General features: G+C 48.7%; 1 protein-coding gene across 2 annotated transcripts; it reads right to left on the bottom strand.

Annotated features, from left to right (window-relative positions):
- Positions 1–1,816: 1,816 nt before the first annotated feature.
- On the bottom strand, positions 1,817–19,012 carry MAU2 (MAU2 sister chromatid cohesion factor). 2 transcript variants are annotated; one of them, XM_080634259.1, is made up of 19 exons: positions 18,545–19,012; positions 18,433–18,450; positions 18,157–18,222; positions 17,451–17,546; positions 15,740–15,834; positions 15,406–15,433; positions 14,781–14,936; positions 14,097–14,243; positions 13,553–13,643; positions 13,165–13,268; positions 12,209–12,286; positions 11,611–11,676; positions 11,280–11,363; positions 10,466–10,515; positions 10,142–10,219; positions 9,611–9,722; positions 8,963–9,053; positions 7,352–7,479; positions 1,817–2,097 (listed from the first exon to the last, which is right to left on the bottom strand). In XM_080634259.1, the coding sequence occupies exons 1-19, from the start codon at positions 18,980–18,982 to the stop codon at positions 2,080–2,082; spliced, it is 1,944 nt and encodes a 647-aa protein (XP_080490385.1). In that variant the 5' UTR covers positions 18,983–19,012; the 3' UTR covers positions 1,817–2,079. The 2 variants fall into 2 exon arrangements, with proteins under 2 accessions (XP_080490385.1, XP_080490384.1); XM_080634258.1 differs by lacking the exon at positions 1,817–2,097 and adding an exon at positions 3,228–6,287.
- Between the last annotated feature and the right edge of the window lie 171 nt (positions 19,013–19,183).

Raw genomic sequence — 19,183 nt, 5'->3', positions numbered from 1 at the left:
CCCGTGCTCAGCATGAGCTCGACGCACCAGGTCAAGGCAATGCCCGGGATCAGAACAAAGGAACTAATCAATGCACTTTTCCCCCCAGGAGAGTCCCTGCCCACCGGTGTTTGGACAAGAAGCGTGTTCCGAGGCTCCGGCTCGCACCCTGCCATCGCCAACAGCCGCCTCAGCACTCCTGGTGCCGCGTTTTCAGCCACTTGCAAAGGAGCGTGTTCTTGGAAGGGAGAAACCCAGGATCTTGGTTAAAACAAGATTATAATGGAGGGTAAATAGAACAACAGGAGCTGCGCTTTGTTTGTAATGCCAGCACCAACCTGCCATCAGTTATTGTTCATTTACAGCGTGTTGAAGGACGAGATGTGGCTTCGTATCAGGTGCTTGTTTCAAACAAGTGAGAGAATGCTGCTTGGTTTCATTCACAATAAGCAAAACTCGGTACAATTCCCATCTTCTGCGGGTAGGGAAAGCAGAAGGCACAGAGTAGAGGCAGCAAGAAGAGAGCAGCAGAAGCAGAGCTGGAATCCAGGTCTCATCCCTCCCTCTCAAGCACGTCTGCTCCTGGAGTGGATTCAGCCTCTGGTCAGGAAAGTGCCACAAAGTCAGGTTTCCACTCTAAAGATCCACAGTTCCTGTTAACAGCTGTGTGCTCACTCTCCTTTGCAAGACTGAACCCAAGTTTTCTTGTTTTAAAGTGTTTTCCCTCCACCTTTTGTAAAAGCCACTTTTTGCTACAACGAAGGGTTAACAGCTCACAACCTGTTGTAACTGGTTAGTGACTTCTCCCAAAGCTTCTGGCTTCATTTCAGGCCATTCAAAACTTGCTGGTTCACTAATCAGGGCTCCATCCTTCTGAAAGGGTGCTTTAATCCACACAGGAGTGCGTGCACCTCCACTTGTTTCCCTTGCTGTGGCATCAGGAGAGTTTCAGAACAGGTCTAGCACAACATGAGCTTTCTTACCTAGAAGGGAAAGTCTTCATAGCTCTTTTCTTCTTGTCCTGTTTGGCCAGGTTTTTCCTGAGGTGACTGGATGCTGCCATCTGCTGAGGCAGCATCCAGTGGTCCTGGCACGCACGGAAAGATCTGCTTTCTCTTTTATGTTTAAAACTAAGTGTTTATGTAGGGTAAGCCGAGAGCTTGACAAAAGAGAACTTCCAGCCACGCGCTGTGCTGCAGCCCGGCAGCTTCACTGGGCTTTGGCAGCTTGTGACAAGCCCCTTTTAAGGTGAAATACAACCATCTCCTCTGGTTGTGGCTCCAGATCTATTAGGCAAGTACCACCTGTACCTCTTTGCTAATGCGTCTTAAGATGTGTTTCATGTGGAGTTTTGCCATCAGGTGCATCCTCTGATGTTCTGTTTCAGAGGAGATGCCAGAGTGAGCTCCAACAGCAGATGAACAGGGCAGGACTGAGAGGAGAACTGTGATGATAGCATAGTTTATGCCAAATACCATTCCTCCCCCCCTCCCCAGACAGGGCGAGGAGCCTGGGGCAGCAGCAGAGCCGCTAGAGCTGGAAATAGTGATTTCCACCAGAAAGGAAGCTGCCATTTGGGTTCCAAGTTTTCATATAGTGAGTAACTTGTCAGAACAGAACTGACTCAGCTTCTGCGGCGACACTCAAGGGAGGAAGGCAGCAGCTCAGATGATGGGATCGGCTGCAGTTATGTCTTCAAATATTTTGTTTTTGCTGAGTTTTACCCTCAGACAAGTGGCTTCAGTTTCCTTCTTCCTTTTAAATTGAAGATCAAAAAGGTAAAATGGGGATAAAAGACACACAAGGCAACGTCCCATTAAAGCAGATCCCATTTGTTAAGATAATACAGTCAGCATCCTCCTTGACTGCACCATGCAGTGAAAACTACCTGCCCCAGGCCAAGGAACCAGCATTCCGGGTGTTTGACAGATTCACAAAATCCTTGTTGTATTCCAGGCCCCTCCAGTGAGAATCAGCTGGAATTCTGGTTCTTGTTGCAGCAGGAGCCCTCACCCTGACCCCAGGTACAGCAGGATCCATCCCTGCGACAGCTTCCAAGGCCAGGCTGGTGCTGCGCTGCTTGCAGGGCAGCTGAAGGAGTCAGTGTCCTACAGAGCACTGGAACAAGTAAAATTAAGCTTTATTTCAAAACTCCCCTACTCTAGAAGCCGAGAGAACCCGAAGGCCAAAGGGAGCGTGCTGGGTCTCTCCCAGCCCAGGAGAGTTACTGTGGGTACAGCTTCAGGAAGCAGCACTGGTGGAATGTGCACATCCTGCTCCTGCTGGAGAACTACAAACACTGACCCAACACCTTGTACAAGCCTGACACAACACTGAGAGCTTCACTGCAGGGAACAATTAAAGACACTTGCACGGACAGACAGTAGAGAGCACACACAAGGGCCACTACAGCCCCACTTCTCCAAGTGGCGTGTACAGCCCAAGCCACCAGCACCGTTCCCCTCTTGCTGTTGTATAGGATGGAAATGGGTTTACTCGGTGCCAGCTGGGGAGGTCAGTAATAACCAAGGTAAAATGGGACATCATTGCTCCTGCTGGTGGGATTTCTGGAGAAGCTGGAAAAATTGCATGAAATTAAAGCAGTGAAGTAACAGGGAACACACTGCTCACCCCACGTGTGCACAGGCAGCACAGCAACCAGGCCCTAACCTTTTATCACTGTCAGCTTTAGCTCATGGGGGCTCAGGGAGGGCCTGGAGGGGATGGCAGGGTATGAAGTACATGATTACTGTGTTCTACTGTTCAATTCCCAGCTGCCAGACTGATGAAGGGGTCCTGTGTGCGGGGGCCTTTTGAGTGCTCACACCGTAGGAAACGCAATACAAGAGGCAACCACTTCTCCAAACTGCATTCTCTATCCATAGCCCAGATTTCACACTATCTACACTACAGCGATCGATGCTTCTGTGGAAGTTCTTGCTACTCATTTAAAAATACTAGAGAACAAACTGTTCAGTTCTCTCCATTCCATCTTTAGAAGAAAAACCTCTTTGTTTTAGAAGTTCGTAAGACTTCAGGTTTGGTTCTAGAGAGAATTCAATGACTGGACAAGAAGGATTTAGAAACACACCATTCAAACCGAGTCACACAAACCAAGCACTCAACAGAACAGGAGTTGTGAGCTGTGAACCTCGAGGTTTACATCTGCATTCAACAGTGAGGAAGAACTTCAGTTCCCAGGTCCTGGTTTTAATCTCTGCTCCATACAAAAGATACTGAAAAGCACAAACTATTAAATAATTTAATATACAAGTGTCGTTAAAAAGCACTGTACATTGTCACAAATGTACATGGAATTTTAGAGCTAGAAAATCAACGAGTTCTGTTCAAATTTACATAATCTTTGACATCCTGTGCTGGGAAGAGGACTCTGCAGCAGTGTTGGACTCCTCAGGGCTGCAGGCAAATGCTGTTCTGTCCAAGAGCAAAGCCCCAGTGAAGGTCCCAGGGAAACCCCAGCCTGTTCCTCCTGCCATGACAAGGTCAGCCACCACGTTTAGCAAAGGTTCCTGTTCCAAACCTGAGCATGCCCACAGCAGAGGCGAGTTCCCCTCCAGCACTTCCTTCCCTCCCCAGGTCATAGCAGGGATTCCAACTACAAAGAGCCAGAGAATTCCCACTGAAAACTGCTCTCCCACAGCACAACCTTCAGCTCTGCAGGGCCCTGAGCAGCAGGATGGGGTGAGGAGCTGCAGAACAAGGCTGGGGGGCAGCTCACTGCAAGCTCAAACCACAGCTCTCTCGAAATGGAAGTTTTTCCATGTTGCCTTAGAGAAGCAAAACCTTTCTGGCCAACGACTCATTTAGTTAGGGAGGAGTGTGTAAGCAGTGAACAGCCTCAGCCTAGCTGACAACAGCCACATGAAGAGAGCACTTGGATCACCTGAACAGGCCTTGAGCTGCATTTAAAGAACATCCTTTTCTGTCACTTGTCATTCCCTAGCGCTGCCAAGAAAACAGCATGATTTAAGTGATTTAAGGAGGGAACAGCCAAAGAGTTTCCATACACACAAAGAACGGGGAAAGACTTAAAAGACATCCACAGCATCAATACCCCCAGGTAGGATTTACCTGGTCATTCCTGTCCCAACTCCAAGCCCGTGACAGCAGCTGAGCTTATGGGGCTGTTCGATCACTAACAGAGCCAGGGCCACACAACATCACCATTGAGACGGGTTCCTAACCCCAGTGCCGCAAAGCCAGCAGATCCCATGGGAATGTGGCTGTCAGCTCCGTGACTCAGAGCCATGGAGGGGACAGGAGAGCGGCTGGCACAGAACAGGAGCTCAAGGAGCAAGGATGCAGAACAGGATCCATCTGAGGGTTCTCTGTACCTGGTACTCCAAACCCCATGTGCTGCCACCTCACACATTTCCTTCCTATGCTTAAGTTCTGAAGACTTGGAACAACACTGAAGTTTCTTCCTACAAACCCACTAACAGGACTCTCTCCCTACACCAGCATCGAGGTTTTCCCTGTTGGGAGACTTAACAAGGCCTAAAACATGCACACCTTCTACAAGAGTAAACGGCTGAGAACAGCAGAGGAAACCTAAACCCCCCTATTTTGGCAACCAGACAAGCACTTATCCCCTTAATATCATTCACTGGTAAACAGTGATGGGTTGAAAAAGCAAGTCTCTGAGACAGGAGACAAGACTGAACAAGAATGGCCACTGGGCTTGGACTTCATCTTTAAGGTCCATTCCAACCCAAACCCTTCTATGATTCACAGTAGTACTGCTACAGTAAAACTTGTAAAGGTTGGAGGGGTCAGATGCTTCCTCTCAAACATTCTCCTCCTCCCTCAGGGGAAAAAGCCCTACAGAAAGGATTTTTCTGGCACATTCCTTTTCCCTTCCCCTTTCAATCTGGGAGAGAAATATGCAGAGCTACCAAGAGAGAAAAACACCTTTATTCGACCCTAGGAACCTCACGAGCTTTACATGGCACTACGACACCTGGCCCAGATCCCTCCTATGAAGCTGCTGCTGCTTCATGGAATACCAACTCTCCTCCTGGGTTCTGGAGCACAAACTTGGGCCTCATCTCTCCTGTCCTGAGACAGCAGCAGGAGCCCAGGAAAACACAGTGAGAACTCACAGAGTCACCAAAACACTGACAGAGAACAGCAAAGCAAACACTGAAGAGTCTGGAAACAGGAAGCTTCTGCCAAGGGCAAGCCTGTAGTTTCACCACAAGCCTCTGGCTTATGCTGGAGCTGGGGTTTAACCACTGCTTTAACTCTGTACAAGTCATTAAGGCACAGATGCTGCCTTCCCTTGGCGAGGCTGTGCTGAAGGTGCAAACCGCTGCTTCCCAGCTGCTTGGCCAACACAGGGAGCAGCCAGGAGGCCAAGAACGTGCCTCCTACCATCTGCACCATGGCAAAGAGATGGAGAGAGCTGTGGTTCTGCCTTCTCCCATGCAGGACTCATGGCAGTGCAGGGAGATCCAAGGCAGACCATCACAGGGATGAAGTGGTGGCACATCGTCACACACTCAGGATGTAGAACCTGCTCCTCTGTCACCAGCGCAGGGCTGGAGGCCATCCTGAGGACATCAACACCCCCAAAGCTGCAAACACCATCTGAGCTCAGAGCTCCCCATCCCATCCTTACCTTCACTGCGAGGCTACAACCAGCACTGGCAACGACTTGCACCCAGTGAGAAGAATATTACCTCAGAAACTAAATGTAGCTCTTTAGTGCAGTCTACAATCAACTCATGATTTAACCCCATTCTTCCCAGGAGCGGAAGGGTGCAGATTCCTGCATCATACTCCAGGGAAGGTTTGTATTTAGGCTACAAGTGGTATTAAAACTGAGTCCTCTTCATTTCCTGTGACAGCTTTTAAAAGTTAAGATATCTAAGAACTTAAGGAACAAGTGTCCTTGGGACTAAATCTTATTTCTCAGTAAGAGGAAAGCAGATTAAAACCAGTAGGTATATACACACTAGCTGTATATTCACACACGTTATGTAAAAGCAGCTTAAAATGCCCTTCTCACTTTGCAAGTCTATGAAATGTACTTTGTTGTCTTTATGCAATCTGGTTCCTACAAGGCCCTCACTAGAAGAGGAATTCGCTGCCTTTTCTTTGAAGAAAAGATTTTGCATCAATGTTTGCTTTTTTTTTTTTTTTTTTTGGCATTTCTCGGTGGCTTTTCCTTTGCTTTTTAAACACATTGTCCTGCTGTCAGTTACTGTGCTTCACAGGAGACTGGCCAGGCTGGTGGTGGGTCCGTTCTGGGCCTGGAACTGTACAGGAGGTGGTCCGTCTGTCCACTGCAAGACAACAAAGAGCATGAAAATCCTACAGCCACTGCCCGGGGAGGGACCGGGCCAGGCCAGAGCCATCCACTGCCTCCAGGTAAGGAGAGACTTCAGCCGGAGAAGTTGATGATCAGGTTTGACTTTGTTTTTAGAGCTCCCATCCCAAAGTGCTGCTTTGGGAGCCACTCCACATGCCCGTCATTCCAAACCTCCCATGCTGAATCCAGGGCCAGAGGTGATGGAGTGAAAGCAATTCCTGCTCTTACAGGTAGAGATGACTCGCACCAATAAGAAGCACTCTCATTCCTACATGTCTCAGGATCCCTTTGCAGGCAAAGCCAACATGCAGCATCTTCCTACTGGCCTTTCCCCCCGCTTTCTTCTCCCCAGAAGACACCAACTTCCTCCCATCTCTCATAACTGGACATGACTTCAGTTCAGAGCAGTAAACTGCCTTATGCCATTGCCCAATTGGAAACCATTCTGCATTTTAAAACCAGTGTTACAGATGTTTCTGACAGGAAGGAATTCAATAGTTGAAATGCAAAGAATCCTTAAGGCAGTGGCTCTGCAGACATCTCATGGTGTTAACTGGAAATCCAGATTCAGAGAGAAGTCAAAAAAGCCAAAACCCCAACTTAGAATGCTGAAGTAGCAGCAGGAAGTGTCCTTTCAGCAGCACACAACAAAGCATTCCCCAGCACAGGCAGTCTGGATCACCTGAACACCAAACCTAAACCTGAGAACACACTAAGTATCTTTCAGAAGCAGTAGCTGTCACCAAAACGAAGTGGCTACCTGCTACAAAAGGCATTAGAAACCATATATATAAGTTCTGGTGTATCAAGGAAACGCTACTAAGAAACAAAGACCTTCCCCACCAAATACCTTTATAACAATGCCCTAACTGAGCCACACTTCCTCTTTCTGTTCTCACTCCTCCTGAAGTACTAGGAAGTAGGTTGAATTTTGGCAACTCAGAAGCGTGCTCCACAGGGGAAAGGGACAGGAAAAGTAAGCAAAGGGGGTTGCTCTGCCTCCAGACTGCTCCCAGCTACCAGAGGAAGCTTGCTTACCGTGATGAGGTTGTGCTCAGGAAGGCTGCACGCCTCAATGTGGTCCTGCAGGAGCTGCTGGGAGAAGTTCTGGTGCATCTGTGCTGCCTCATGCGCATCCATGGCGTTCCCACAGGCCTTGTTCAGGTCTGGAAGACAGGAGCAGTGTGTGTTTACCTCGAAACACCCGTCTCCAACTGGCCTCCTCTGGTCGGAGGAGACTCTTTCCTCTCGTTGATGATTGAATCGTCCTCAAGTCAGATCAGGTGAAAACCTCCACGGGAAGCAGGGGAACCCAGAACCTGCCCTTTTTTGATGCTATTTTAGCTTCCAACTATTAAATGTACCATTTGAGGAGCTCCAAAAGGAGGCAGCAAACTCCTCACCCCAATAAAAACCCAAGAGCAGTTCACATTTGGCTTTTTAGCTTCCAGCCCCATCTAGCGGGGACGGGGCAGACTCGCAGCTTTCCCTCTGCAGCTCCACTTCTTTTCCATGCAAATCCTTGCCTTCAGGGAACCACAGCACCCTCCTGCTCTGCATACACCGAAAGCTGCTCCTCGTGTCTTGCTCTCTGGGAGTTTTACTCACCGGGATCAGCTCAACCAGGTTTCAGACTGGGAACCTACTAAGGATCAGGCATGTTTTACGTATCAGTGATGAGCAGCCTGCACTTCCTATGGATGGAAGTGTGCTTGTGTCCTGTTACTCCTCATTAGGCACCTTTTCTTCAAGAGAAGGTAGTTTCAGAGAGGAAGATCTATGGAAACACCAAAGCAGAAACTGCCTCTCGTTGCTTCCAGCCTACTGGATACACCCAGAGGTCCACCGGGTGAGGTTTCAGCCATAGCAGGTTCAAACTGGACTCTTGGCATGTTTAGTAGAACCATCACTTGGACACGAGTAAGAAAAGTCCTTTCAATTGCCTGGAAGCAGTTTTGTAGCAAAGGCAAGAGCAAAGTGGCAAATAAGCCTAGCCCACAGTGCTCAGCACAGAGCAGGGTGAACGTGGCAGTTTAATACACATTGAAGCTGTGGGGTAAAGGGTAGAGTTGCTGCTGTATTTTCTACTGAGAGCAAATCACTTGCAGCATTAATGCTGACAGTCTGCCAAGACACTGGTCAATATTTGAACAAAGCATCCTGAGGCCAGCCTGGATCACATGAAACAATATTTACATATGAAGTATAGAACCATGGAACTGTTTAGGTTGGAGAAGACCTTTAAGCTCATTGAGTCCAACCATTGTAATAGTCTTTGTTGTTGAATCAAGCTCATAAATAGACGCAAAGCCTAAGTGAGAGGTTTATTCCACCTGGAACTGCAATGAAAAGCAGAGCAGCACCAGTGCCAATGGAGCCCTTTCTCAAGGGGCACCCATTCAGGTCTTAGCATCACAAACTGCCATCCAGTGACAGCAGGAGAAACCCAGCTACTACCAGCATGGGGACACTGGAGCCTTCACACCCTAGGGTCCTCCAGCCCTCCAAATCCCCCCCTGGTATTGACAGCATTGCCAGAGGCACAGAGCAGGGCTGCAGCAGCACTCACTAGGGTGCTAGCAGCACCACAACCCCCCAGCCCCAGGCTCTTGGCTGCTCTTTTGGAGTTCAAACCTTCTCCCACCTTACCTCTCAGCAGAGCCGAGGACCAGAGCTGCACAGACATGTCTGGGATCTTGCTGGCGAGCTGCATGGCTGGCACCACCATGTTGTTGCTTTCCTAGCGAAGAGCGGAGAGCAAAATGAAATGGATAAGAATGATTTATGTCCCCTCTTGCAAACAGACATCACCTGGAGATGTTACATTTGTGACAAAACGTGTCTACTTCAACCACTGCCATGTAACTAACTAACAAGGAAAAGTGCTGAATGGGCCAATAACCTGAACACATTGTATCTAAAGGTGTCTGGAATTCTGCTCTGGCCTAGGCATTGTGCAAGAGAAGAGAAACACTACATACATTCTATGGGGAGAATTAAGGAGCTTGCTCCCAACAATTCCTTCCCAAGCAATCCAGCTGAACCATGGTATTTGTCCTTTATTCAGCTCTTTTCTTCAAGTGATTTCAGGCATTATAGAAACACACATTTGTAGAAAACCTTTAACTCTGTGCAAGTGTTACTAACCACAGAGCTCTGGAATCATGTACCTCAACAAGCTGCCAGCTGTTGGTGGGACACCACCAAAAAAGCATCCTTAAAATAACACTCATTTCACAACAGGTCCTGTTGGCAAGCAACAAGTGGAACATTTATATGGCAATAGCAGAGACTTACCCTGTGATTCCCCAACACATAGAATATGTGGCCCAGGAGCACGAGGGAACATGCTGTCAGTCGGTTCAAGTCTTCTGCATTTGACATTTTCAATGTCTCTCGCAAGAATCTCCTTAAACCAGAGCAAAAAGGGGAGTTCAGAGCCTCTCCTTTCCCTCCAGTCTCTAAGAAGCTTTATTAAGAACTAAATGAATCCAACTGGCAAATATTAGCACTCAGGACTAACTGTGTGCTGCAGGTGACCTTAAACAAAGGGCTTCATTCCCAAACCTCACCTTTTATTTAGCAAAACTAAGTGGTAACAGAGTCCTCCTTTGGAAAGCTTTGCTCTGTGCTGCTGCAGAGGGAGCACAAGAGAGATCTAAACCCAACAGCTCCCTGAAGCTTCCCTCCCAGGTAAAACAGAAGGTGCCCAAATCCCCAGAGAGAAAGAGCTGTAGGCTTGCAAAGGAGGCCTCAGGGGATTTAGTTTGATCTTAACCAGCTGGATTCCATGTCTTCATTTTGCTCTCCCCACCCTTTCATACTCACTTTGCCTCATTGTATCTTCCTTGGAAGAAGGAGAAGAGACCTCGGATGTAGAAAGCTGCTGCTCGAAGACAGTGAGAGCTACGGATAAAGCAAGGTGTTGGAATCCAGGTGCTGCACAGGATCAATGCAGCACACACCAGATTCCTTGGAATTGCCCAATAATCCAACCTCCAAATAAAACATTGCATTTAGCACAATATGGGCAGAGCTTCTGCCTTCAAAAGAAATCCATGGTTTTGTTTTCTTTTCAAACAGCCTATTACAAATCCAGTATCAGCATCACCAACACAACAGCAGCAGGGAGAGAGCTTCTGGAATTCTCACCTCACAGGAAAATTATGGTCTGGGTTTATCCTTTCCAATAAGCTGTAAAGCTGCAAAGTGGGAAGGAGAATAAAGACATGCTGATTAGCATTTCTGAGATAGCCACCAGGCTGAGATACCACAAACACTCAAGGTTCACTTGCACTGCTTTGGTCATAGCACAAACATACCAATATTAAGAGTTTTCACACCCATTTTGATCTTAAAACCAAGTTTTATACAAAATAGGCTTTCCCTGACTTTATAGAACACTCTAAACAATGTTAACATCTCCTAAGAAAACTTGTACCTGTCAGAGCTGAGCTGTTCAAGAGCCCCACGAATGCTTCATCAGGTTTGCTCTTGGATTTAAACCAGAAAACAGCTAAGAAACTCAGAGTATTTCATTCTTAGCTTTGCTCTCTAAGGGGTTCTGTGTGTTTGCTGAAGAACCAAAGCATCATTCACAGCCTCTTCACAAGAAACCTGCAAGTGTGTCTCTGAGAACTCCCTGCTGAGGGATGAGGCAGCTGGAGCACAGTGTTACTGTGGCTTTAGGCACAGCACTGCAGCACCATACACACACACACATGCACATTCCTATTCCTGGCTGTTTGTTCAACCTTGGTGGGGTTTGTGTCATCTCATAAACCCTCTGCACAGATGGAAGCCGAAGCGAAGAGGCTGAATGAGGCGAGGGGAGTCCCTGAAGCAAGAGCTGCCTGGCTGGACAAGGCTCTGCAATACACTCAAAGGAAAAAGCTAATCCCAGCAGGGCAGCAGCAACCTCCAAGGAAGTGCTGGTGTTTAGAACAGGAGTCAGGAAGCAGCTCACCTCTTGGTGCCGGTTGCCTTCCCTGATGTACACACTGGCTAAGTTGGTCACAATAAATGCCCACAGTTCTTGATGTGTAGTGAGCTAAAACAAACAAGATACCAAGAGCACAGTTAAAGCCTTCAGCATCTCACTCAGAATTTACTCACCCACCTAAAGCACAGGTTTGGTGGCTGATATTTTGCCATCTCCTGACCTGAATTTCTATTAGCACAGAAAAAAACCCCAATGCAACTGAGACAGTCTCCAGGTTTCCCTTCCAGCCTCAACTGCTCAGTGACCCCCACAATTGCAGCATCCCTAAGGAAATAGTTTGGGAAGAACATCTTACCCTCAGTGCTGTAGTAAACTGTGCTTCTGCATTGTCCATGCAGTTCACAGAGATGCAGTAGAGCCCCTGCAGAAGACACGGTGTTTCTAAGGTAACACAAGAATGCAAAGAGGAAAGGCCCCCACAAAGGCACAGCAACCCCAGGGATTAGCAGGAATAAAGGTAACCAACAGGTCTTAGTTTTGTTTGGATCTGGGAAAAAATACACAAAGTCCTTCAAACTGGCGTGTTCCTGTAACCTTCCCCCCCCATTTAGCCAAGAAACCCTCCATTTCCTATAATACTCAAACATAAGTTCTGCCCCTTACACAGTTCCCACAACATACTGTCTCCAATGTGCACAGTATAGCCCTTGTGTATTCACCTTGTATGCTTACTATCATGCTACACATCACCTAGTTAAAGAAGGGATTTAAGCCTTTGATAGGCTTCAACAACTCGGGTGTTAGTTCCCAGAGCAGGATTGGTCAAGGCAGCCCCACTGCTCAGCGGGAGCTCTCAGCAGCTGCATCACCACAGGCTCCTCAGTTCCTGGTGAGGAGTCTTGGGTAGGGTCTTCCAAAGAGTAAAGAGTTTACCATTAGTCACAGCCACCTACCAAGAGGGTGTGCAGCTGGGCAGCGTGGTTGGAGAACAGCCTGGGTGACTGCTGGCAGAGCTGGCACACTTGGGAGATCTGGTAGCAGAAAAAGAAGTATTTAAGATACTCTTCTCTATCTCATTTCATGCCCCAAATCCAACTGCTTGTGTCACACGTGTCACAGGATGTGGCAGGGATCAGCTCAAGACTCAGGCCATGCTCCTGGGCCCAGGCACAAGCTGCTCCATTCGTGTTCCACAAGATTCTTTGCTTTGCAGCAGCTCCACCATACGGTGGCTCCACCTGCAAAGCCAGTCACAGATCTCTGCTGCCACGCTGGGAATGGGAGTTGGAACACAACAGAAAAGCTGGAATAAGGGTTCACAGGGTAGGAGCTTCATGAGCCAGAACCAATGACTATTCTTTTAGCAGATGAATTTCCCCCACTCCACAAGTGCACTCGAGAGGCAGCTGACACAGAGGTTGAGGTGATCCAGCAGCATGTCCTCAAAGTAAGGGATGCACAACCAGGATTTTAAAATCCCAGAAAGGCAGCACAGTTCTGTCTTCCATTAAAGAACACTCTTCCTTCCCCCCACACTATGTGAGAGGAGGAAAGGAACAGAAAGGCAGGGAACTGAGAAATGCTTGGAAAGAACAGGAACACAAAGAGCTAAGGGAAAAGATACCAGAGTCAAACTGCAAGGTACGATCAGGAAGCTGGAGGCACCCACCACTGCTGACTCCACAAGCAACTCCAAATGTTCTTAAAGGAGATACTTAAGAGGAGGCTAATTCCATGGCTTTAGAGTCACAGTAGCCAGCGCATCATCACATCTGAAAGTACCTGTCAGTTTAACACCGCTGGAATCCCCATCTGAGCCCAAGTATCCTCCTCAACACTGAAGTTCCCATGTTTTACAAGCTATCACAGCTTCCATCCACAACCAGGGCAATGCTGATACCCCCTTTACCTCCTGCAATGCTGTGGCTTTGTGTCCCGTGACGAGCCGACACATGATAATGTGTTCCAACAAGATCACTTGGAATGATGACAAGATAGGACTGCAGTCCAACACTGGAAAGGGAACAAAAGGAACTCAGTAAGTGAAGTTAAGACAATATTAACACCTTGTCCCACACCTACAGCCCCATTTACTGAGTTGCAATAAACTCCCCCAAAACTTGATTTCTGTACCCAAAGTAACCACCCAGTTATAAACCAGAGTGAAGTTCTTCAATGCAGCAGACACAGACTGAGAGCGCTGTTCCAGAGAGCTAAATAAGGCTGCTGTGGTCTTGTTTGAATTTAAATTAGCAACAAGGAATGGAATCTTGCAGAATTATAACCCTTATCCTTACTTTTTAGCTTCTCTAGCTGCATGAGTGCTTTGTCTGTGTACTTCTGAGCCTTTTCCAGGTACCCTGCTTGCATGGAATGCATCACTGTCACCTGCCAGAAAACATAGGAGAGGTTACAAGGAATGATCTTTGCAAAGGTCTGGGAAGTTCCCCCAACTCTTCAGCCGCCAGCTTTTTAAACTCGCTTTAAAGTGACACATTTCAGATTATAATCACATTCGAGAAGCATCAGGACTAGTTACAGGAATCTGAAGTCAAGATTGTCACTGTGGTGGTAAAAATAAGCCAACGCAGCTCCACCTCATCCAAATCAATAACCTGATTCTATGATTTGGATCTGAATAAAGCTCCATTTCAATTTCCAGGCTTCTTGCACAGTGTCTTCAAGCACTGAGAGCGACAGTCTCTCAGATACTCTGGCAGAATCAAACTGCCAGTGGAACATACAGCAGCACATGGTCTGGACCTTACACTGGCTCCAAGCAATTCCGAACCAATCCCTCATTACTGATAACATACATTAAGTAAGGGAAGAGCTCCTCACCAAGTAGACCAGCACACACATGTGCTCTTTGGGCAGCCAATGAAACAGGTCAGCGGGGTTGCTGGGCAGAATCTCATCGTCGTGCAGCGTGGAGATGGTCTGGATGCACTGCTGCAGCTGCTTCAGGCACGGCTTCACGCTCTTCACCTGCAGGACAGGAGTCACACCACATGTACCTGCTGCAGCCCTCAGGTTCTGGTGCTTCCTTACTTGGGAAAACTTGCCAGGCAACAAATAACCCCCAAATTCAGGAAATGAGACCATGCATAAGTCATACCAGTGCCTACTTCCAGGATTAAGAACAAGCATAGAATCGTAGAATAGTTTGGATTGAAAAGAACCTTAAGATCATCTAGTTCCAACCCCCTGCCATGGGGAGGGCTGCCTCACCCTAGACCATGTCACCCAAATCAGCCCTTCATATTTGCCCATCAACCCACAGACACTCAAAATGTCTTTCAAATTCAGACACAAAGGCTGTTATCTCTACCAACATCCCATGGAAGTGAGAGCAGCCATCATGGTTCTAAGTGGATCACAATAAACCTTTGCTCCAGGAAGAAGGAAAGAATGTCATTGCTTTCCTCCTCATTTCATCCCCCCAAACCAGCTCAGTTACTCCTGGGGCAGTATTTGTTCCCTAGTTTTCACATTGGAACTGGAAGAAGCACAACTCCCAGGTACCTGCCCAGCGTCCAGGTAATGTGTGACCTGCAGCACTAGGAAGAAGACCCGTAATGACTCTTTCTGTATGGGGTTTCCTTGCCAGTTTTCAACTATCTGTCCACAAAGGGTAAGGAGAGGGTGCACCTCCTGCAGCTTCCGTTCCATCAGAAGGAGCTGTAATTGAACAGGAAAAAAGAAATCATTCTTTTTGTGCTAAATGGTTTAAACACTTGGAGAACCACAGCAGAGCCCTGGGTACATCGGTCTCCTGAAGGCAAAACCAGACTCAAAGCCATCTTGCTGCAACAGCACCAGCCTTTTCACATGGCCAGATCCCTTCACCCCGAATCACAAGGGCTCCAGGGACCATTTGCAGTTGTTCTTTCTCCTTGCAGAAAATTCTTTGTCATCATGAAGGAGAAAAGCAAATAAAAGACAAAGCTGTTCACAAGAACCTCCCCAGCATCCCGCAGGCTTCAGCCTTATCCCAGATGTATTTGAATACTGGGTTTGCTCACATGAACAAAACAGAATAGCTAAAGCACATATAAGCACGCAAATACCTTAAAACAAATGGTCTCTCTGCGCTCTGTAGCTCTGTGCATTAGGTTAGTTAAATAAGTAAATAGTCCATCCAACTTACCATGCCCTTGCTTAGCAGGAACAGTGCTCTGAAATGAAACAGAACATCAAACTCAATAGAAACAGTTCCTCAAACCACAACTGTTCATAGAAACCCTGAGGAAAACCCCCGAAATCTGCCATTCTCCCCCCTTCAGATACAACAGACAAAAGACCATTGAGGAACCTGCCTCAGAAAGCAGGTTTAAAAGCAAGATGGAACAGTTCAATCACAGCCATTATCCCCCCTCCCCAAGTAATCACATCTCTAAATAAAACCTGAATATCTCCAAATCAAAAGATACAGGAAAGCAAAGTCTTTCCTGTGGGAAGGGTAAAACATTCCTGGAGCTCACCTGGTGTACTCGGAGCCCACCACCCGGGCGTACTCTGCTCCAACACCGAGGAGGTCACACGCAGATACTAAGTCTTTTTCAAGTGTGTGTAGTTGCTGAAATGAAGAAAGGCCATAAGGGACCAGCGTGTTCCTTGGGAACCCCATGAGCAATGGCTACAAACGTAGCTCCTCCTGTGCTTTACACCTGACAGGCACTAAACTGGTACTTCTTGAATGTATGATCTGATTTTAGAGGTGTTTTCCAGGAACACCTGATATTCTCCAAAAAGAAAAGGCTATAACATAGCATCACGGAATCAACCAGGCTGGAAAAGAACTTTTAAGATCATCAAGTACAACCATTACGCCAAAGAAAATGCCTCAGCCCGGTTTCATACCACACAAAGCTGTTGTAATTCATTTCAATCATGTGCAGGTCAGATCCAAAGAGCTCCAGCACAACTGTGGACTGTTCCACTGGAACAACGGAGGGTGTTTTCCAGCAGGAAGGAGAGAAAGGCTGAGGGTGAGGCTGATGCCACAGCACCTCCCACCACTCCTGCCTGCCAACTTCTCTACTTGCTCCAAACTTGGGTAAGAGCCACAGAGCTGTACAAGAGGCACCAAGGCCTCTGCAGTCAAGCAAAGGCCTGAGAGGAAACAGCACCCAGAATATAGCAAGGAACGTGAAGCCTCAAGGAAGGACCCTCTTTTGGAGGAAGATACTGAGAAAATCACTTGAGCTTCCTCTGAGTACTCAGACAAAGCAAGCATTTGTCCTTTAATCAATAGGAAAAGGACAGGATTCACTGTTCCTAAGCTACACAAAGGAGCTTGGCAATTCATTGTCAGACTTGGCCTGCTTAAGCTCCTCAAAAAAGGGGAAAAGACAAGTCCAGATGACTACTAAGACAGTCTTCAAAGATCAGATTGGTTCCTAACCCACCGTCCACTGCAGAGAGCTCTAAAGAGCAGTCAACTCTCTCAACTGCTATGTTAAACACCTTGAGGCTCCTTAGGAGCAGAGAAGAGGCATAACCTGGAAAAACACAGGTTGTTCTTCAGGAGTCTTCTGCTCTTCCCGCTGCTCAGTTAACTCAGGATGCGCTTCCCACCCAAAGCACTGAAGCGCTTGGGAAAAGCAGCCCTTTGAAGAGCAGTTACACAGCTGAGGACTGGGAGAAGCGTTAAACCCCCCAAATCCCAACAGGCACCAGTTTGCTCCTACAAGCGAAGATGGTTCAACCTGTGCAGCTGAAGCCACGCTCAGAGCACATTACAGAACAGGAAGAGTAACATTGCTCAGAGGCCTCTGCACCAGCTGCTCTCCTCATCCCATCCCTGCCTACTAATTACCTTGAACATAATCAAACGCACACTCCAGGCCGGCAAACTCCAATTCCAGCAGGTTTTAAGGGAATATTTGTCCTTCCTGCAAGCCATAAGGTGGATTTGATTTTGCTCCACCTCCAAACCCCTGTGTTCTAGTGCCCACGGGATGATCCTTGCTGCTTTCTCCCTCCATCTGCCTTCAGCAAGTAAAAATGACCTGGATCCAACCTCGAGCCCACTAATATGTCAGCATTATGAATTTCTTCTGTCTCTCCATTAGCAACAGGGAGGTGCTGGGGGGCATCCAAGCTCTTTTTAAGGGGAATACAGCTATTTCCTAGCCCTTTTTCCCCAGTCCCAGTGCTACAGTAACAGCTCCATCACTCTACATCACTTACTGCAAGCTGAAAAAGCAATCTGCAGTGCCAGTACGGGGTCTGCTGGGAGATCTGGATGGCTTTCCTCAACAGAGGTTTCGCTGTATCCACTGAATTCTGAAACAGAAACACAACGCCCTCCCAGTCAACACAAAAACCAGGCTGCTGGGAATGTCCTCACTAACAACAGCAACTTCCCAACTCATTGTATTCTGTGTTGATCCTTCAGATGTGAAAAGGAAGAAAGCCCAGGTATGAAAGATGCACATTTACACCGGCCCCAAAGTTTTGAAACCCGGTTCAAAGGACTTCTCTATTTAACAGCTCCAGACATTATTCTGACCTGGGCTTTCTTCCTGCATAGGACAGCAAAGGCAAATGTCTTTACTTCCATTAAAGCAAGCAAGTTAAGGCTTTTCTGGAGAAAAAAAAGAATAAAAATAGCCTGGGAACACAGCAAAAGCCTGAGGAAAGCCATTTACCTTCCCCCTCCCCCAGAGGAGCCTTTGTCTAAATAAGGGCTAAAGAAATCTTTTGGCCAAGGAAACTTCCTCTGCGGTGCATTGCAATTCCAGCAGCAACTTTCACAATCAGAAAGACCACAACTTCAGGTTCACACTTTAGGGCTCAGTCTATTCCCTGTAGCTGAATAAACCCTATTACTACCAGCAATACACAAAGTCCAAGCCCAAAGACAGCTTCGACAACAGCCCTGAGCGCCACTCACCTCCTGACAGTACAGCTCGGACAGCAGGCTGGCTGCCTCAAACTTAACATCTTCAAACTGGGGGATCTAGCAGCGGCAGAGTTAAGTGAATACGAAACACAGCCTGGAAACCGCCACCAGCCCAACGTCCACAACAACCCCTCAGCTGAATGCATGCGTGAGGAAAGCAGCACCCGGCTGGGAAGGAGGTGAAACCAGCAGCCGGCTCCCCATGCCCAGGGCCAGGCACTGGGGTGATGAGTGCTGCTGCAGTGAGAGCGGCCAGGAAAAGGATACCTGCTGCGATATCAACCACTGCAAGAGAAGACAGCGGGTTAGTCTGCACCCCCCGCGGGCCGGCCCCGCTGACAGGGCCCCTCCGCGGCCGCCCCCCCGGCCCCGGGCTCACCGCCTTCTCCAGGTGTCCGCGGGCCTGGTCGCCGTTGCGGGTGTGGTGGTAGAGGACAGAGCCGAGCTGCAGGTGGGTGCGGGCCTCCATGCGGGCAGGGGGCTTACGGGGCAGCACGGCCTGCAGGCAGTGCACGCACAGCCGCACCTTGGGTGGGCTGGACGTGCGGAAGTGTTCGGCCAGGCCCAGCAGCGCCAGGTACCACGACTCGCCGCCGGCCGCGCCGCCGCCACCCGACCCCGACCCCGGTGCGGGCCCAGCGCCGCCGGCGCCGCCACTACTGCCTCCTCCTCCTGCTCCTCCGGCGGCCCCCCCGCCGCCACCTCCGCCGCCGCCCGCCTCCCCGGAGCCCGCCGCGCCTCCCGCCGCCGGCTGCGGCTGCTGCTGAGGCGGCGGCTGCTGCTGAGGGGCCGCCGCGCCCGCCGCCACCGCCGCCATCTCAGGGCCGCCGCGACAACACGGGCGGGAGGGGAGGGGCGGGGGTGCAGAGCGGCGCGCGGGGGCCGCTGGGACATGGAGTCCGCCCCGCTGGGAAATGGCGTTCAGCGCAAAGCCTCATGGGAGTTGTAGTCAGACCAGCTGCGTCAGAGAGGCGCTTGGGGGGATGCAGGACTACATCTCCCAGAGGCCTCTGCGGCA

Source organism: Psittacula echo (genome assembly GCF_963264785.1).
Source record: "Psittacula echo genome assembly, chromosome: 24".
NCBI lineage: Eukaryota > Metazoa > Chordata > Aves > Psittaciformes > Psittacidae > Psittacula > Psittacula echo.
Note: the sequence above shows the minus strand (reverse complement) of the source record. Positions and strands in the feature narration are given on the sequence as shown.

Bases quoted from the DNA above. Each gene is read 5' to 3' on its own strand.
- MAU2 (XM_080634258.1), bottom strand. From the start codon at position 18,982: ATGGCGGCGGTGGCGGCGGGCGCGGCGGCCCCTCAGCAGCAGCCGCCG. The intron at 17,547-18,156 runs GTGAGTGGCGCT...TTTCTGTTTCAG, and splicing joins CCGAGCTGTACTGTCAGGAG to AATTCAGTGGATACAGCGAA. The intron at 14,244-14,780 runs GTACCTGGGAGT...CCTGTCCTGCAG, and splicing joins ATTACCTGGACGCTGGGCAG to GTGAAGAGCGTGAAGCCGTG.